The sequence below is a fragment of the Camelus bactrianus genome, chromosome 15, assembly GCF_048773025.1.
Source record: "Camelus bactrianus isolate YW-2024 breed Bactrian camel chromosome 15, ASM4877302v1, whole genome shotgun sequence".
Classification (NCBI taxonomy): Eukaryota; Metazoa; Chordata; class Mammalia; order Artiodactyla; family Camelidae; genus Camelus; species Camelus bactrianus.
In genome coordinates this window covers 31,137,231-31,158,332 of record NC_133553.1, presented here as the reverse complement: position 1 = coordinate 31,158,332, position 21,102 = coordinate 31,137,231, and the positions used below count along the sequence as shown (strand labels likewise).

The 21,102-nt window shown below is 37.5% G+C and overlaps 1 protein-coding gene across 3 annotated transcripts in view; it reads right to left on the bottom strand.

The window, feature by feature from the left end:
- The window catches only part of HADHB (hydroxyacyl-CoA dehydrogenase trifunctional multienzyme complex subunit beta), a 36,477-nt gene that overhangs the window by 3,585 nt on the left and 11,790 nt on the right, over positions 1-21,102 (bottom strand). For all 3 annotated transcript variants that reach the window (XM_010948528.3, XM_010948529.3, XM_045511831.2), the window contains exons 6-14: positions 17,778-17,877; positions 7,545-7,632; positions 6,262-6,449; positions 5,771-5,951; positions 3,783-3,904; positions 1,656-1,735; positions 1,528-1,575; positions 750-837; positions 300-374 (exon numbers count right to left, since the gene is read on the bottom strand). In XM_010948528.3, coding sequence (XP_010946830.1) covers positions 300-374; positions 750-837; positions 1,528-1,575; positions 1,656-1,735; positions 3,783-3,904; positions 5,771-5,951; positions 6,262-6,449; positions 7,545-7,632; positions 17,778-17,877 — 970 coding nt within the window. The remainder of the gene's footprint in view (positions 1-299; positions 375-749; positions 838-1,527; positions 1,576-1,655; positions 1,736-3,782; positions 3,905-5,770; positions 5,952-6,261; positions 6,450-7,544; positions 7,633-17,777; positions 17,878-21,102) is intronic.

Here is a 21,102-nt window from a genome sequence, read left to right as displayed (position 1 = left end):
GAAACAGATACATGTAATGAAAGATGTAATTCTTCATAAGAAAAAGCTTTCCTCTTCATATTTTTATTAGAAGGTAACAAAGCTCCAAATATTAAAGTGATTTAGAAATTCAAGCATATTTTTTTTAACTTTATTTTTTGGGGAGGAAGTCATTAGGTCTATTTATTTATTATTAGTTCTTTTTTTTTTTTAATGGAGGTACTGGGGATTGAACTCAGGACCTCCTGCATGCTAAGCATGCGCTCTACCATTTGAGCTATATCCTCCTTCCCCAAGCATATTTTTAATCAGAAACTTACCTTGGCTTTTCTATTCATGTAGTTTTGTGCAAACCAGTCAGAATCCATGGCTTTCAAATTAGCCAAAATCTGACCCTAGAAGGGATAATAACTCAGTAAGAACCCTGTTGGTAACATCCTTTGAGGATTTCTTTTACACATGAGATTGTCTAACTCTAAAGTTGAGCAAATTTTTAACTCAGTCTTCATTGAGAATCTCTTAAAGAAAAAATCTGGTACTTTTGAAGGGCCTCTAAGAGATAGCCTCAAAAGGTGCACTTTTCAACTCTGTATGTGTGGCCCTGGATTCCTCCCCTCATGCCCCTCCCAGCAGCATATATCAGTACTTCAAATATTAAGCTCCACTCCAGTTTTACTCATATTATAAACGATGCCTTGCTCTCTCCCACAAACACAGACTACAATTTTTATGATTATAGTCCCTTGCTATGTGTCTTTAAAGTGACTTACTGAGAAAGCTTCATGAAATTCAAAAGCATCAATATCATTCAATGTTAATCCTGCCTTTTCTAGAACTTTTGGAGTAGCATATGTTGGTCTGAAAAGAAAAAAATTGACGACATGTTAAAATGCTAATTTTTAACGTAAGAGCTCCTTCATATTCTCCAAACTGAGTTTTATATAATTATTAGAATGTCCTCCACTCATTCACTGATTCTACTGTAGAAATATAAAGTGCCAGTGATACAACAGTGAACTGAACAGACATGGCCTCTGACTTTGCAGGTGATATTCTAGATTCAGAGAAACAGAATATAAGCAAGTCAACGATGAAAGAGAAGGACAAACTAATAATGTGAAGAGTTAGAAGAACACAGACTTCGAAGGGCACAGCGTAAGCATGGGCATGGCAAGTTAAGGGACATAATGGAGGCCAGTGAGGGTGAGCCTTGTGAGGGAGGGGGAGTAGTCCAAACATTAGGAGCTTTTTACAAAAAGCTGTTCTGAAGACTGTGTAGCAGAGTGTGTGGCAATATGAAAAAAATACTTATGACAGCTTAATATAAAGAATACCAAGCTATATACGTAAGTAGAAAAGTATAGTAAAAGTGGAAAAGAATCCAAAACTATAAAATGATAAACCAACACAAAGGATTATTATTATTTAAAAAAAGTCAACACACAAACCAATTATGCACTCCGGGCTCAATGTACTTTAAAATCTATGTAATAATGTGGGTAACCAAATACTTCTGATTATAATCCAAGGATATGCATTGCTACCTACCCAAGTAAAAGCTGATCTTTTGGATCCTGAGACACATACACAAAATTCCTAGATTAAAAAAAATAGAGGGGTTAGTTTCAGTAATAAAGAAAAGAAACCAGAGGCAATTTATTTGAACATGACTTTACCTCAAATATGCCTTCGGCTTATAGCCCATGGCCAGAGCTTTTTCCTCTGCCATAATCAGCACTGCAGATGCACCATCCGTCTGAAATGTCAACCAAACAGCAATAGTATATTCCTCAGTCTGCCCAGAGGTCTTTCTACAGCCATCTTTTATGCTGTTCCTGAATCTAATTATACAGTGATTCTAATATAACAAAACCTTTCCATTTTCTCCATCATTAAATCATAATTCAAACACACACAGTGACCCATTTTTGGAGGATGAAAGTAGAAGAGCCTGTTCAAAAAGCACCATAATTATCAAAACGGATGAGGCAGATAGGCAACTCTAAAAATACGCATTCATAATAAACAAACGAAAAGTTTTTTGCTGTTGGTGCAGAGTATGAGGAATTCTATGAATTAAAATAATCTCAAAAAAATGTCCTATTTACTGATTTACTTTCACATTTTCTGGACTGTTTCTCAGCTGCTTCCTGCCTGTGGCTCCAAGATGACTTCCTTCTATTGAGACTGTATAACAAGCAGACTGGTGGGAGAAGGAGAAACAGGCAGACAGCTGAGAACATAAGAACCATGGTCTTCTTCTCTGGACACACCCCATGTGTTTTTCCCAACTGACAACTAAGGGGATAAAGAGGTAGTCCTTCACCATTTCATTGCTTCAAAAGAAAGAGCTGAAAAAAAAATCCAAAATTCCAAAGGAAAGGAAACTACTCTCTAGAGTTTGAAAATCAAAACAATTTCACCACATTAGGCTGTATTTTTTATAACTCAGTAACCTTGCAAAGGCTATGGTGCCACTACCAACAGGGCGGCCATAAAGTCTGGAATCACAGGTGACTTATACATAATAAATGGTTTATGAGCATCACATTAATAATATATTCAATGTGCACAAAATTGCAATGAATGTGGTACACTAACAACATTTCTGAAAATTCACAGATCTATGATGCATCACCTCTGATGATTTGTGTTGCTGATTTTCAAGGTATAAACCAGCACACCTCAGAAATAATCGAGGGGGTTCATATCTGCCAAGAATGCAGCCCAGGCCATATGGCCCTATCATCCAATTTGGTTTTGGAAACCATCATCTAACCGGTCCTTCATCACTCGGGCTTTACAGGGTGGTTTACCATCCAGCTGGAACCACCCCAGGTACCCTTCCCCTAGCTCAGGAGCAGGCATTAAATTGTCACTTATGAAGGTCAAATATGTCAAACATTTGCCTATCCTTCTAGACTTTATGTCCAGGTAGGGGAGTTATATTGTAAAAGAAATACTGACCAGATGAACTACATCCAGAAGACCACACCCAAGGTGGAATAGAAGGGAAACCACATCTTACAAGCCTAATCAATAGGGATGTTTAATTGAAGAGGAGGAAAAAGAAAAAAAAAACCGAGGAAGGATATAAAGCTACTTGAAGATAGTAAAATCACACCCAAAAAAATGAGGGTAGATTTATTCCATGATGCTTATAGGAAAGTAACCTGGGGGTCGTGAGGAAGCATCATTTTCTAACAATCAGAGCTAGAAGAGGTATTTTGTCACTCTCCTGGCCTACCTTCCAAGTCTTAACACGACTCCCCAAATTTATATCCTATATTCCAACCGCGCTTTTCTCCAAAGGAATTCTTGTTCCTATAACTCTGATTTTGCATTTGCTGTTCTCTTTGCCTAGGATGCCTTTTTACACTTCTTCAATTGGCTTGTACTCTTCCTTTAAGATTCGCTGCTCAACTGTTACCGCCTCTAAGAAGCCTCTCTGACTCACCCATGTATGTATCTTCTCCAACAGCCTATGCTTACAACCACCACAGAACTTTCTCACTATATTACAATCAACTGTTCTCTTCATCTCCAGTGCCAAGCATAGGCAGCCAGTTTTTTGACTGGTGAAGTGCCTGAAGAGAACAGCTTTTTGTATCAGAACAGTGGCTGGAACAGGTGACTTCAATGGCTTTAAAAACCATGACTTTATTTCAACATTATCTTTGTAATGAGTAACTATATTTTTAAGCTTCTATTCATAATACACACAAATGCGTCTATCTTGGGCTTTTCTATTGAGAGTACACAAATATAAGTCACTAGTGAACACATAGAGCACACATAGCTACCAGGAAGGAAGAATTTGCAGCTGTCACTGTGCCATAGGGCTTGATGAATGCAGGTTTTAGTTTGGCCATCTGCTCCAGGGAGGAAGGACGAATGCCATTATCTTGGGTAACTGTATCTTTTCCTATAAAGACATGACTTTTTTAACTCTAAGGAACCACAAGCATTATATATATTCTCTAGAGAAATATGCTTGAAAAATTAGATCAACAAATAAAACATAAATCTTACCTAGTCACTAAAAAAAAAGACTTTTACAGTTGTCAAGATATCAAATTTTAACTAAACTCTTAGAGGACATTGGGAAATAATCTAAATGATTTAATGAAAAAAAAAAAAGGACATTCTATTTTCTTAAGCTACTCATTCACATTTGGCTATTCTATCCAGAAGACGTATGAATGAAAATTGGCATGTATATAAAGAACTAAAATATATCAGGGATATCTAAAAGGAGACTTTGAAAAAGTTTTCTTTTTAAAATGTTTACCTGTTGTTACAACATAAATTGAAACTTGAGTCCATGTTTAAGAATAAAGGCTCAACAACAATCACATGAAAAGATGTTCAACATCACTATTGTTGGAGACATGCAAATCAAAACTACAATGAATATCACCTCACACCAGTCAGAGCGACCATCATTAAAAAGGCTACAAACGATAAATGCTGGAGACAGTGTGGAAAAAAACGAACCCTCTCTACATTATTGGTGGGAATGCGGTTTCGTGTAGCCACTATTGAGGACAGTATGGAGGTTCCTTAAAAAACTAAAAATAGACTTACCATATGATCCAGCAATCCCACTCCAGGGCATATACCCAGAGAAAAATATACTTCAAAAAGACACATGCACCCCAATGTTCATAGCAGCACTATTTACAATAGCCAAGACATGGAAACAAACCAAATGTCCATCAACAGATGACTAGATAAAGAAGATGTAGTACATATATAAAATGGAATACTACTCAGCCATAAAAAATAAAAGAATGCCATTTGCAGCAACATGGATGGACCTGGAGACAGTTATTCTAAGTGAAGTGGGCCAGAAAGAGAAAGAAAAATGCCATATGATATCATTTACATGTGGAATCTAAAAAAAAAAAAAAGGATACAAATGAACTACTTATTATTTATAACTTAGATGATTGATTTCTTGAATATGTTTAAGCACATTTGACTGTCCTTTATGATTGGATTACTACATTCTGTTGATTCTTATTTTGTGGTTGGCTTTATTCCTCTGATAACTATGTAAGTTTAAAAAGCTAAGGCTCTAATCTGTTCTTAGAAACAATGATCAGTACATACATGTAAACTAAAAAACATGTGTGCAGTATAATGTATATATGTATTTACATACAATATAATATATATATGCAGTCAAACTGTAATAACTCTACCTAATAAAACTGAAAAAGAAAAAAAGTAAATGCTGAGTTCTCATCACAAGGAAAAACTTTTTATTTCTTTCGTTTTGTATCTATGTGAGATGATGGATGTTCACTGAACTTACTCCGATATTTATTTCATGTTGTATGTAAGTCAAATCATTGTTTTAAACCTGAAACTTATACAGTACTGTGTGTCAATTATATCTCAATAAAATTGGAAGAAAAAAAAGAGTAGAGTATGGAAATAGATAAATAAGGTCCTACTATATAGCACAGGAAACTATATTCAATAACTTGTAATAACCTATAATGAAAAACAATTTTATATATATGTTTGTTTAACTGAATCACTATGCTCTACATCAGAAACTAACACAACATTGTAAACCAACTATGCTTCAATTAAAAAAAGAAAAGAATAAATGAGACCAAAAAAAAAAAAAAAAGAATAAAGGCTGAGTATTCTGAAAACAGAAATAACATATCTACCAAGAAGTCATTTGGGGCTTTTTTAGAGTTTTAGGAGTAATTTGGATCTTCCTAACAAGTATCATGAAGCATTCTCCTTTACAAAGCGGAGCAAACTGTTTTACCTGGTACTTTGAACAGCACAACATCAGAAAGGAGTCCTTCCTCTTGTGCCTTCTTGGCCAGGAGGTGTGAGCGCAGCGCGTACTCATCCTGTTCCAGTCGAGAAACAGCAAAGGCAGCAGCCAGTCGGTCTGCAGAGTGGCCCATGGTCTCACTGGTGGAAAACTCAGCCACCGCAGGGAGCTGAGAAAGGAGACACACAGGACCAGGTACACTGGTAACAGGTGCTATACCACACCTAGGGTTACTTGGGAATACTAAAATCTACTAATTAAGAGCAAGACAAAGGAAGCTCTTTGAGAGCACAGCATCTCTAAAAAGGGCTTACATCTTTTTTTTTCATCTTTACCAAATAATTAACTTTCCCTTGTAACTAACAGAATCTGCAACTATAAGAGTATAACTGAACCCGTGCTGTCTTACCCAACTTTAAATTTTTGCAGACAGATCCTGTGGGAACACAAGTCTTTATGTCAGAGCTCCCAAGTCTTACCTCAGGTGACAAGAAATTCAATCTGAATTTAGAGATTAAAGATAGCCGCTGTCCAAGGGTCTTGGCCTTATTAAGATCAAGCATCATTTTCCTCATTTTCCTTGAATGACGAATAGGGACATCGGACATTAACTCTACACCACCTGCCACGACCACATCACACTGGCCAGAAGCAATCAAGCAGACACCTACAGGGCACAGTTCATACAGACATGAGCATCTTTGAAAGAAATTAGCAGGACGTTGATAATTTAAGCTTCTTGATTAAAAAATTGTACAACAGTTATCAGCATTATACAACAATTGTAATTAAGGGTTTTATCTTTCCAGAGGGATTAAGATAATATTTTTAAATGATTAAAAATACAATCACTGCACTAGAGAAAAACAAGTTTCATTTAGGTCATATGGTCATCAACTTCCAGAAGTATCCATTGGACCAATTCTCAAACAAATCATACTCTAAACCAGAACTTTTGGCATATTTTATATGTTCCCAGCTTAAGTTTTGGTAAAGACTTTTTTCCTATAAAGAGAATTTCAATTTCCACTACGAAGTAGAGAAATTCTGGCTTTCAGATGTAAGGCAGCCCCCCCGCCAGCCCCCTTTATGGCTCCTGGCCAAGTATTTTGTTGCTTTAACTGAAAGTGGTCACAGGCTGCGTGGCTTCATTCCCTGGCACCCAGGAGGTGGGCTTGCCAACCTGGTCCTGATGTTACTAAGAGAGCACGTGATTACTGTCTGTTTCAGGTTTCCCATCTTTTCACAATTAAGGCTGATGCTACAAAATGTCCCACAGTTTTGCTAAGTTAGGAGAATATGTAACTAATTATAAAAATGTCAAGATGTAGGGAGAAAGTAGAGGAGAGCTGTACCATCAAAAGCAGTGATTTGTCACTATGGTGATGGTGGAGGGAAGAAGGCCACAACCTTTATGGGGAAGTACCATATCAGAATCACCCAACTTTGAAACCTAGCAGGTTATAAATTCTTCATGACTCAAATTCAGAAGCACCCTTCTAGAGACATACCCCTTCACTTAATCCCTGATGTAGCCAGCCACACTACTGGTGGAGAAACTACATGAATGGTTGTGTCCCTCATGTATGGAGAACAAGAAAAGGTAAGAACTACTGTCAAAAATTTAAAAATTCAAATGTTACCTTACTTTTAAAGACACATAAATTCAGAGATCATTTCTTTCTGGTAAGAGGAGTTTTTAATGCTCATATAAAACACAAAGGAGAACTAACACGTACTTTCTGCTTTCAAAAAAACATACCTGTGGTCATGGCCTGGTTGGCAGAGATGCAAGCCATGGTGACAGTGTGAGCAGGAATCCTGTTGGAGAAGCCAGCTCCGAGGGCAGCCTTCAGGAGATACGGTGAGTGAAATGACCACTTATAAAGGAAGTGCTACATGTAAATGATGCTTTAAGCACTACTTCACTGTGTGGTATATCAGGGAAGGATTTGAGTTTAATATTCCACAGAGAAATATTTAAAATAAAATGAAGGCCATCACAAAAATGGTCTAATTTTTCATTTAGCCAGTAATTGACAAACACTCTGCCAAATTCCTTGTAGCCGTTTTCTAGGGGAGTCTACAAGCCTACGTCCTCTTGTATCTCACCTCATGTCTTTCTTAGCAATGCTTTTCTCAGAGCCTTTAAGGATATCAGCATGCAATTTGATTTTAACTTGTTTAAATTTTCAAATAAACCTAAAGTAAACCTGTTAAATATGGTTGACAGAACGATGAAATGTATCATGGGGAGGGGTCCTCGTGACCTGTGTTCCTGCAGTTACGAGGCTTAGTAGTAAAGCAAAAGTCATCAAACATGGAAATAGTTTCTAAAAATTGACCTCTCATCAACAGCTCCCCACCCAGGTCCCTGCCCACTCTGCAATCTCCACGTTCACTGGCTGCCTGACAGCGTAGACAGCACACTGGAGACCCAACTCAAAGTTGAACTGGAAAACGTGTCAAATATGCAGGAGTTGACATCGATGAGAGAAATTTTGGAAAACTGCTTGAGCCACAAGTGAGCCTCTGACAAGTAAGAGTTAGACCAGCTAACAACTGGAAAAGAGAAAATTGGTCAGGGTGATGACATAATCGGTGCTTCAAAAGAGAATAATTTGAGGGGCCTTGTGAAGAACTGAGGCTCTCCATTAATCTGGCAAAGATGGCCTCTGTTATGACGGCACAGTAAAAGTCAAAAATGAAACAGGAACATCTATTACTTTATTAGACTATTTATTGAGGAAAATCTGCTGCCAAAAAACCAATGAGTGCCTGATTCCATTTTTGTTTATGTAAAGAATAAATGTATAGGTGCAGCAATAAAATTTATTTCTGTAATATTAAATTTTAAAAACAAAACTCAATACCCCATCTCATCACCACCACATTTACTATGAAATTCTGGTTCCCATTACAGGAATTCATGTTTAGTGGCCTTTTTCTGAACTATTTAACTATCCTCAGAATACAAGATCTATTTCCTATAATTTGGTAAGATAACCATGTTTCCAAAGTCAAGGTTAAAAATGGTTCAATGTTTCTTAACCGATTTTTGCCTTTACACTTATACTACCTGTACTATTTAGCATATTCACCATTATTTACCATAATCCATAGAGGCAGTAATGTGTTATAGTGGTGTACGTGCAACATGACCTTATCCTGGTCTTTCTAAGTAGGCCTGATACTAAGTGCTGAACACTTCATTGTAAATACTCCCTGGCAACTGCATGTCAGCCTCTCAATGTAAACCAGCCCAAAAGGAAGAGAGAGGCCAGCCTCTAGGTGACAGGGAAGGAGGGCACTCAGGTCACACTGGCCTAATCCTCATGAGGTCCTTCCTGGCATGTGTCCTTTGGTCCCAGTTGACTCTCAGGACTGAGGGAACTTTAAATAGAAGTAGTTACCGGTGAACTCAAGGCAAGCTTAGGTCTAGACAGCACAATGAGAGGAAAGGAGGAAGATGCCTCTTAGTTAAAGCTGGAGAGCAGGCAGATATGCTGAGGCTTTTCACAAGAGTCAGGTTCAAGGGAACTCAGCACCAGAAGCCTTTCAGGATTTCAATATCACATTATTAATACAGAAAACAGGTTCTTAAAAAAATTCTCTAGCTGGTAGCTTTTAGGTTACAAAACAACTTCAGAGAGACATTCTTGAAACCTATTCCTGCAACTTAGCCTTTAGTATCAGTACAGGTCAGGGAGAGGGAATCTACTGCATGTCAACCAATAGATGACATTTGCATATGCATAAAAAATTTCCGGAAAAAAATTTAGGGAAAAAACCCATTATGGCTTTAATGCTGGGACAGAATAGAAATATAAAGAAAACCAAAACAGATTTAATATTTACTTTTTAAGTGCTTTTATGAGTCATTTTGTTTTTTTCAGAAATATAAAAGCTGAAAATATACTATGAATAGCTTGATATACTCACAAAATTGTCCCATTTGATACACTTAGAAGTGTGAAGGTCCAAGGAAAAACAAAAAAACAGGAAGGGAAAAAAAAAACCTTTCCCTGCTCTTAATTCTTTCCTGCCTCCCTGACAATATACAGTAGTTGATTTTTGTGGCCTTTGGTAACACCAGACTTTCAGCATTAACATTTACTGGCAAGTAAAAAGGTGGGGTGAAACAATTACTTTCAGTCCTGTTCATCTTCCCTTCTCTTGGCTGACAGTGAAGAAAGTTACTGCCCTTTCAACTATCCTGAAAACAGTAACATGGCTAGCATAAACCAGAAACAGAGAAAATGATTAGCACACTGAAATGTGCTTTGTTGCCAACTTTATCCAAATAGTCACTTTCAAATTGAAACAAAGCCCAGAAAATGTGTTTGGACTATTCATTATGAAATTCCTGTAGGACGTGCCACAGGAAATCCAAGGCCTGTCATCATCTCGGTTGCTCAATAAACACTACATGGGGCTTTGCCAATTAGGGTAAAAGTAAACTCCCAAAGTTTTTAATAAAAACTGACCTATGTGTCATCTAGTCAATGAGAACAAATGAACAAGCTAACTCCAATAAAAACTATGTTATGAAATAAGTTCTCTGTAAAATGCTGAAATTTTAAGTTAATTAGAAGCCACACTAACATTACTAAAAGTTACATCAGCCCTACTTTACCATAATCTTTATTTTCCTAAGAGATAAACAAATTAATATATACCAAAACAAGTCAAATAATTGATTTGATTTATAGTATAGTATAAATATATACTAGAATAGCATGTCATCTAATTTATACTACAGTTCTTTTAAATATGAAATAATTCAAGTAGTAAAATCACACTTAAGTCAAACATAACTATTTTAGTAACTTTTAGAGTAAACTGTATTAATTAAAATTCAGATTGATTCGAGACGGAGATGATGGCGGAGTAGAAGGACGCTCACAGGTCACCCTCTCCCACAAATACACCAAGACCCACATCTACAGACCCACTCAGCCAACCAGAGCACCTGTGGAACTCCGACAGAACATCGCCCTCTTCAAAAGATAAAGACGCCAAAAATCTGGTAGGAGAAAAGGAAAAAAGAAAGAACAAAAGGCAAAGCAGTGCGGGAGAGGGAGCGGCAAAGGAGCACTGGCGCTCGCTCGCTGGGTCTCCCCTCTCCAACTGAGAGGCCAGCGGGACGGAGGGGGAGCCTCCGAGGCTCGGATCTGTACAGAGCAGCCCTTGACTAACAGAACTAAGTTAAACGGGCACAGAGCGTCCCCCCGACACCCAGCCTGAGACACGGGCCGGCAGCTGCGGGCAGGGCCAGGCTGCACAAGCCGGGCGGAGGATGGAAGTGGCTGCACGGAGGCAGCCCCGGGGGAACACAAGGGGCTGCGCGCCGTGGCTGTGGGTGCACAGGGCAGAACAACCTCGGCCCTCCATAAAACAGCAAGGTTGAGGTGCTCTCGGGGGAAGGGTGCACACCCCCATCTCTGAAAACCCGCGGAAAGTTTTCGGGGGAAGAGAGGCGGGGCGCAGGCACAGCCGCCATATCCTCCGCGCTGAGCACCCAGGCGGGGGCGGGGGCGAAACCTGCATCCGCACAGAAGGGCTTAGCAGCCTCAAAGGCCAGACTGAGACTGGCCTGCAGCCCGGGGCAGATAGGATCCTTCCATCCTGGTCCCTCAGAGAACTTGCTCCACAAAGACAAACAAGGAGCTGGGTTTTGGCTCGGAGCAGGGACAGGGCTGTCCCTGGGTCTTCCCCGAGCCCACCCGCGGAGCGCCGACCAGGGCGGAGCGCGCAGCCGCACAGAGCAGCGGAGCTACCGGCGGCGGCGCAGGTAGAGCGAGAGCGGCCCCCCGCCTTTCCGGCAGGAACACAGCCCCTGACCGAGGTGCTGGGAGGGGGCACGACCCGCCCTCCTACCCGGCCAGTCTGCAACATCTGACTGCGGCATCCGGAGGGGCAGCGACCCGCCCGCCCACAGCAGAGAGCTGCACCTGACCCAGTGTTAGGAGGCGGCGCGATCGGCTTGCCGACAGGTGCTGGGAGCAGCACAGAAGAGGGCGCCAACGGAGGGCCTCTGAAAACAGCAAGCTGAGCTTCTAAAACAGGATGAAGACAGAAAGACTTCACATTAAAAGCACACAGACTCCAGGAGAACACCAAAAAACACCCCCCCCTTTTTTTTTTAAATCTGTTTTTACCTGTTCTATTTTCTATTACTCTCTTAATCTTTACTTCTTAATTCATTTCTATTTCTCTTGGGTTTTGATGTCCTGCTATTGATTAGACACAGGTTTCAAATACATCTATTCATCTCCCCCCCCTTTTTTTGTAAAGGTTTCAAAAGGACGTCTCAACCCGATTAATACTCTGCTTCAACTCACTCTTCTATTATTCATTATACACTGTTTTCAAACCCTCTTTCTCCCTTCTTTTAAAATTCTTTCTCTCTCTCTTTTTTTTTTTTTCTTTTTTTCCTAAGTTCTATTCCTAAATAGGCATCAGATAGATAAAATCCTTAAGGACCAAAATAAACAACTGATACTCCATAAACCACAGTGCCAAAGAGGTATGAGCAAGATGAAGAAGCAGAAAAACCTTTCGCAATTAAAAGAACAAGAGAAATCCCCTGAAAGAAAGATCAACGAAATAGACATCGATAGCCTACTAGATCAAGATTTCAAAAAAGGAGTGATCGAATTGCTGAAGGAATTAAAAGAGATAGTGTTTAGAGATATAAAATATGTCAAAAATGAAATTGAAGCTATAAAGAAGAGCCAAGTAGAATGGGTAAACTCATTGAGAGAGATGAGGAATGATCTAATAGCTGTGCAAAGCCGACTAGATAATGCAGAGGAACGAATTAGTGATCTAGAAGACAGGGCAATAGAAAGCACCCATTCAGAAGAACTACAAGAGAAGCAAATAAAAAATAATGAAAATAGCATAAGGGACCTATGGGATAATATAAAGCGTCCCAATCTTCGCATAATAGGGGTCCCAGAAGGAGAAGAAAGATCAAAGGGGATTGAAAAGGTTTTTGAAGAAATCATGACTGAAAACTTCCCAAACTTAAAGAAGGAATCAGATATCCAAGTACAGGAAGCTCAGAGGGTCCCAAACAGGAAGAACCCAAGACATATCATAATCAAGATGGCCAGAGTCAAGGATAAAGAAAGGATTCTAAAGGCAGCAAGAGAAAAGCAAAGAGTAAGTTACAAGGGAACCCCCATAAGGCTCTCAGCTGATTTCTCTACACAAACACTACAGGCCAGAAGGGAGTGGCAAGATATATTCAAAGCCCTGAATGAAAAAAAGATGCAGCCTAGGATCCTTTATCCAGCAAGGCTATCCTTGAGGATAGAAGGAGAAATAAAGAGTTTCACAGACAAAAAAAAGCTGCAGGAGTTTAGCAACACTAAACCCATGCTAAAAGAAATATTGAAAGGGCTATTCTAAATAGAAAAGCAGCAGGATGCTACAGAAATGAGAAACACACAACTGGAAAGGTGATAACTCATGAATTACAAATAAAGTAAACATGAAATTATAAAAGAAGACATACAAATCACTGAGAGTGGGAGAGGGAGGCAGGGAAATATAGAATATTTTTTTCTTTCTTTTTTAAATTTTTTTAACAGTAGGATGGGTTTGAGATCATGTTACTATCAGTTTAATAAAAACAGTTATAGTAATGGGTTGATAGATTTACAAAAAAGGGTAACCACAAGCCAAAAATTTACAAAGGAGTCACAAAAATTAAATAAAATCCATGATAATACAAAGGAAAATTACCAAACCACAAAAGGAAGAAGAAAGGAACAAAGAGGCTATACCAATTCAACTGCAAAGATAAGTTCAAAATGGCAATAAACACACATCTATCATTAATTACTGTAAATGTTAATGGACTAAATGCTCCAGTCAAAAGACACAGAGTGGCAGACTGGATAATAAAGCAAGAACCTTCAATATGCTGCATACAAGAGACCCACTTCAGGGAGAAGGACACATATAGATTGAGAGTGAAAGGATGGAAAAGGATATTCCATGCAAATGGAAAAGCCAAAAAAGCAGGTGTTGCAGTACTGATTTCAGACAAAATAGACTTTAAAACAAAGGCCATAAAGAAAGATAAAGAAGGACATTTTATAATGATTAAAGGAGTGATACAAGATGAGGATATTACACTCGTTAATATATATGCACCCAATATAGGAGCACCTAAGTACATACAAGAATTACTAACAGAGATAAAGGGGGATATTGATGGGAATACAATCATAGTTGGAGATTTTAACACTGCATTAACATCACTAGACAGATCTTCCAGACAGAAAATAAACAAGGCAACAGAGAAATTAAATACTACAATAGAAAAACTAGATTTGGTGGATATTTTCAGAGCATTACACCCCCCAAAAATAGGATATACATTCTTTTCAAGTGCACATGGAACATTTTCCAGGATCGATCATGTACTTGGGCACAAAAGAAACCTCAACAATTTTAAGAAGATAGAAATTATCTCAAGCATCTTTACTGACCACAATGCCATGAAACTGGAAATCAACAACAGAGAAACAAAGGAGAAAAAAAGGAAAGCATGGAGATTAAACAATATGTTATTGAAAAAACAATGGATCAATGAGGAAATCAAAGCTGAAATTAAAAAATACCTTGAGACAAATGATAATGAAAGCACAACCACTCAAAACCTATGGGACACAGCAAAGGCAGTGCTAAGAGGGAAGTTTATAGCGATACAGGCCTTCCTCAAAAAAGAAGAACAATCTCAAATAAACAATTTAACCCACCACCTGAATGAATTAGAAAAAGAAGAACAAAAAGCCCCAAAAAGCAGCAGAAGGAAGGAAATAATAAAGATCAGAGGGGAATTAAATACAATAGAGATTAACAAGACCATAGAAAAAAATCAACCAAACCAAAAGCTGGTTTTTTGAAAAAGTAAATAAAATCGACAAACCTCTGGCCAAACTCACAAAGAAGAAAAAAGAGAGAGCACAAATTAGCAAAATAAGAAAGGAAAATGGAGAAATTACAACAAACAAAATAGAAATACAGAGTATCATACGAGAATATTATGAAAAACTATATGGAACCAAACTGGATAACCTAGAGGAGATGGACAAGTTTCTGGAAACATACTGTCCATCAAAACTGAATCAAGAAGAATCTGAACACTTGAACAATCCGATCACTAGAAAGGACATAGAAATAGCAATTAAAAACCTCCCTACAAATAAAAGTCCAGGACCGGACAGCTTCACCGGGGAATTCTACCAAACATACAAAGAAGAACTCATACCAGTCCTTCTCAAACTTCCAGACGATTGAAAAGGAGGGAATACTCCCAAACTCATTCTATGAAGCCACCATCACCCTGATACCAAAACCAGGCAAAGACACTACAAAAAAAGAGAATTATAGGCCAATATCACTGATGAACATAGACGCCAAAATCCTCACCAAAATTTTAGCAAATAGAATCCAACAACACATAAAAAAGATTATACATCATGACCAAGTGGGGTTCATCCCAGGGACACAAGGCTGGTTCAACATATGCAAATCAATCAGTGTAATACATCATATCAACAAGAGAAAGGACAAAAACCACATGATCATCTCAATAGATGCAGAAAAAGCATTTGATAAAATTCAACACCCATTTATGATAAAAACTCTCGCCAAAGTGGGTATAGAGGGAACATATCTCAACATAATAAAAGCTATATATGACAAACCTACAGCCAGCATAGTGCTCAACGGTGAAAAACTCAAAAGCTTCCCACTAAAATCTGGGACAAGACAAGGATGCCCACTATCACCACTCCTATTCAACATAGTCCTGGAAGTCCTAGCCACAGCAGTCAGGCAAGAGAAAGAAATAAAAGGGATCCAAATTGGAAAAGAAGAGGTAAAAGTGTCATTATATGCTGATGACATGTTACTATATATAGAAAACCCTAAAAGGTCCACACAAAAGCTACTAGAGCTGATTGAAGAATTCAGCAAGGTAGCAGATAACAAAATCAACGTTCAAAAATCAGTTGCATTTCTTTACACTAACGATAAATCAACAGAAGAAGAAAGTAAAGAAACAATCCCCTTTAAAATAGCACCCAAAGTAATAAAATATCTGGGAATAAATCTAACCAAGGAGGTGAAAGAATTATACACAGAAAACTATAAACCATTGATGAAGGAAATTAAAGAAGACTTTAAAAAGTGGAAAGATATTCCATGCTCTTGGATTGGAAGAATCAATATTGTTAAAATGGTCACACTGCCCAAAGCAATCTACAGATTTAATGCAATCCCTATCCAATTACCCAGGACATATTTCACAGAACTAGAAAAAAATCATAATAAAATTCATATGGAACCATCAAAGACCTAGAATGGCCAAAGCATTACTGAAAAGAAAGAAAGAGGCTGGAGGAATAACTCTCCCAGACTTCAGACAATACTATAGAGCTACAGTCATCAAGACAGCATGGTATTGGTACCAAAACAGACATACAGACCAATGGAACAGAATAGAAAGCCCAGAAATGAACCCACAAACTTTTGGTCAACTCATCTTCGACAAAGGAGGCAAGAATATACATTGGAATAAAGACAGTCTCTTCAGCAAATGGTGTTGGGAAAACTGGACAGCAGCATGTAAAACAATGAAGCTAGAACACTCCCTTACACCATATACAAAAATCAACTCAAAATGGATTAAAGACTTAAACATAAGACAAGATACAATAAACCTCCTAGAGGAAAACATAGGCAAAACATTATCTGACATACATTTAAAAAATTTTCTCCTAGAAGAAATAAAAGCAAGAATAAACAAATGGGACCTAATGAAACTTACAAGCTTCTGCACAGCAAAGGAAACCAGAAGTAAAACAAGAAGAAAACCTACGGAATGGGAGAAAATTTTTGCAAGTGAAACCGACAAAGGCTTGATCTCCAGAATATATAAGCAGCTCATACGACTCAATAAGAAAAAAATAAACAACCCAATCCAAAAATGAGCAGAAGACTTAAACAAGCAATTTTCCAAGGAAGACATACAAATGATCAAAAAGCACATGAAAAAATGCTCAATATCACTAATTATCAGAGAAATGCAAATCAAAACTACAATGAGGTATCACCTCACACCAGTCAGAATGGCCATCATTCAAAAATCCACAAATGACAAATGCTGGAGAGGCTGTGGAGAAAGGGGAACCCTCCTACACTGCTGGTGGGAATGCAGTTTGGTGCAGCCACTATGGAAAACAGTGTGGAGATTCCTCAAAAGACTAGGAATAGACTTACCATATGACCCAGGAATCCCACTCCTGGGCTTGTATCCAGAAGGAAATCTACTTCAGGATGACACCTGCACCCCAATGTTCATAGCAGCACTATTTACAATAGCCAAAACATGGAAACAGCCTAAATGTCCATCAACAGGTGACTGGATAAAGAAGATGTGGTATACTTATACAATGGAATACTACTCAGCCATAAAAACCGATAACATAATGCCATTTGCAGCAACATGGATGCTCCTGGAGCATGTCATTCTAAGTGAAGTAAGCCAGAAAGAGAAAGAAAAATACCATATGAGATCGCTCATATGTGGAATCTAAAAAACAAAAACAAAAACAAACAAACAAAAACAAAGCGTAAATAAAGGACAGAAATAGACTCACAGACAGAGAATACAGACTTGTGGTTACCAGGGGGGTGGAGAGTGGGAAGGGATAGAGTGGGATTTCAAAATTGTAGAATAGACTACACTGTATAGCACAGGGAAATATACGCAAAATGTTATGATAACTCACAGAGAAAAAAATGTGACAATGAGTGTGTATATGTCCATGAATACTGAAAAATTGTGCTGAACACTGGAATTTGACACAACATTGTAAAATGATTATAAATCAATAAAAAATGTTAAAAAAAAATTCAGATTGATTCTCCTAGCAATCTCTTTAAACACCATAAAATTGGTTTTACTCACCTCTCTAGCCACATTGCTGGTTTTCACTTCCTGTATGACTGTGCCAAAGATGATATAATCAACAACATCCTTTGGGACACTGGTCCGATGCAACAAACCCCTGTGAGCAAAAGTCCAAAGCAAAGACTCATTTCACACATTCAAGATAGGATCACAGATCATCCCATAAAACACCACAGTTTTTTAAAAAGGCTAACCTTGAATTTAAAACAGTATCTTTTCCTCAATCTGGCAAGCATGTGGCACTTTATCAATGAAATGAAAAACTGATTTAGAAAGTCAATGTCTGATGCTTAACTGGCAATGAGAAGTTAAATAGGAAGAATCAAAAATAATTTGGAATGGGGGAGGGGCAACATAGGGCTTGAGGGGGAAAAGGGTTATTATGGGATTATATGAAATTATGTGTGTGGAAGCTTTAAGAATGGTAAAGCACTATAGAATTTAAAGAAGCTTTCAATAAATAAAGATTTTTTAATTAAAAATAATTTGAAATATAATCCATAAAAATTTTGAATCACTATGCTGTACACCTGAAACTAATATACTATTGTAAATCAAGTATACCCCAATTAAAAAAATAAAAGAAAAAATTTGATATAGGATAAAATAGATAAGTAAACCAAAGTTTTCAGTCAAAAAGAAAAACAAATAGAAAATTAAAGAGATGAAGTAAAATCCCAGGCATGTTAAATTTAAGTTTCACAATCTAAAGAATATATATTTTCTTGTTCTGCCCACTGTTAGGGACTAGTAGCACATCTTGAACTCAGACTTGGTTTCTAAATGCCATTTACTAGTAAAAGAATTAGCTTTTTAAAAAATGACTGAGGCCAGGTCCAAGCGCCAGAAACACTGAAAGATGAGATCATATAAAAAACAGGAACAAGGGTATACATACACATTTGTCAAAACTCATCAAACAATCTACTTAAAAACCTGTGCAAATTATACTCAAAAAACAATATTATACTAAAAAACAAAAGGGACATAGGAGCCAACTTGAAGGAGCTCCCTATGGGATAATCTGAGCTTCAAAAAGAACAGTGACCAAGCTTGGCTATAACACAAATTCAAATAAATATCTGTAAGTCTACATCATTTAAAAGTTGAAAAAAAAAAAGGGAAGTGGCTCTTTACAGAAAAATAACAACCAATAAATGTAAGAGAAATGAAAGAATTAGCAAAATCACAATTTTGAAATTTCTAATATAATAACTGACTTAGGCAAAACTTATCACTGCTAACACCATTTGGTCAAAGGTTGTTGGGGAACAAGATGCTCACATGATGCTAAGATACCACTTTACAGATAATTTACTAATTGCAAAGGAAAAAACGTACCTTTATAATACAAAGATCTGGTGGTCTGACCCCCATGACTAGTGGTTGGATTTAGCATTACACACCATGTGCCTCTTGACATGATGCAATACCCATGCGGTTTACTCATGAAGCATTCTTACTAAAAAATGTTTAACCTGAATCTAATCAAGCTCAGAGATCTAACTTCCAGTTTACAGGAGATTCACAGTGGAAAGTTAAATATCACTATGAGGAAACATCCAGAATGTGGGACATTCCACAGGACAGCTGGCCTGGATTTTTCAAAAAGTCACTGTCATAGGGGGGTGGAAGGGAGGATGTCCTAAGTTAAAAGGACTAAAGAGACATATCCATTTGTAGTATGAAACGAGTGGATTTGGGAGAAAAAAACTATTACAAGAAAAGACATTTTTGAAATAAGTAAGGAGGATTTGACTATGCACTGGATATTAGAAGTTACAGAATCAAAGTTATCTTAGCTATGGTAATGGTATTGTGGATAGCAGAGAACGTCTTCACTCTTAAGAGTATTTAGGTATTAGCTGAAGTATTTAGGGTTGAAGATCAAGATGCCTGAAACTTACCATCAAATGCTTCAAACCACATAGATATAGAAAATACAGCAAAATAATAACAATTATTAAACCTAGGGGAGGGGTAATTAGGTGTTCACTGTATTACTCTTTCAATTTTATTGTATATTTGACATTTTTAAAAACAAAAAGTTGAGGAAAAATTTGCAAATCTCCAGCATGGGACCATAATCAGAAATAGCACCATTATTAGAAATAGGAAAATAAGCTGATTTCAGGGAGAAGATAATTTTTATTTTTTACATGCAGAGCTAGAGGAGCCTAAGAAAAGAGGTCAAATTTAGAGATCTGGGAGTCCTCTACATAAAAAATAAAGATTAAGTAGATGAGGTTTTTAAGGAAAAGCATGCATACAGAGAATGCAAAGCTTAGGACTGAAACTTGCAAAATATCTTTATAAAAGATAAAGAAATCCAGTTTCTTAAAAAGTAGAGAAGAATTAGTTAGCAGATGAAAGAGAAATCATAAAGGCATAACATTAAGAAGTCAAAGGAAGACAGTTTCAAGTACAGCTGACAGTGTCAAATGCTACAGAAGACAAAGACACTGAGGCCTGAGACAAAATTGGTGCATCTAGTGATCACAGACTCATTATTAACAGAAGCTTGCAAAGTATAGTTACTCTAGGGCAATGGAAATGGAAACAGTTAATATGGGATTAAGGAGAAAAATGGATAGGACAAACAGAACAAGATGAGAATTTTCCAAACTAGGAAAGACCTGTGGCTGGTCGAAGGCACAAAGGCAAAGCATCAGTGGAAAATGAATAATGCCCTACATGCTGACTCTCATCAAATTATTCTTCCATCTCAATCTCATGTAACTAGATTTAATTTTATATTTTTATTTGGTTTGCACATGAATCTTCAGGTCTCATGCTAGGCTTCTTTCCAGATAAAGACATTGCATCTCCCCCAGCCATCTCTCCACCCCTACTTCTACCAGAAACACTAAAATCTGAGGACCCTCGCGTCCCTTAAATAAAACAGCATAGTACAGCTGGTCCTCTGTATCCACAGGTTCTGCATCTGCATTTGCGTAATTTGTTCGGCTATCCTTGTACAGTAATAAAGTTCCTAAGATGATCATCAAACATATGTATTGTATTTAGCCTGATCAATCTAGTCCTACATTGTTTATAATGTGCAGCTAAGCTTCAGTACTCATTAAAGAATACCAAGAGATTATCAAGCCTGCAAAATAAAGATCGCTGACATTCACCAGCTGCTTGAATTTGTATAGCATGTATAGCTAAAATGAATAAATGAATCTTGTAAAATCTAGTGTTTTTTTTCTTACCACATAAAAGATAACATATCTTAGATATGGAAATTCTACTAAGCATGCTATTTCAAGTGTAAAAACTGGAGAAAAGTGCTTTTAATGAAATAAGAACTAAAATAAAA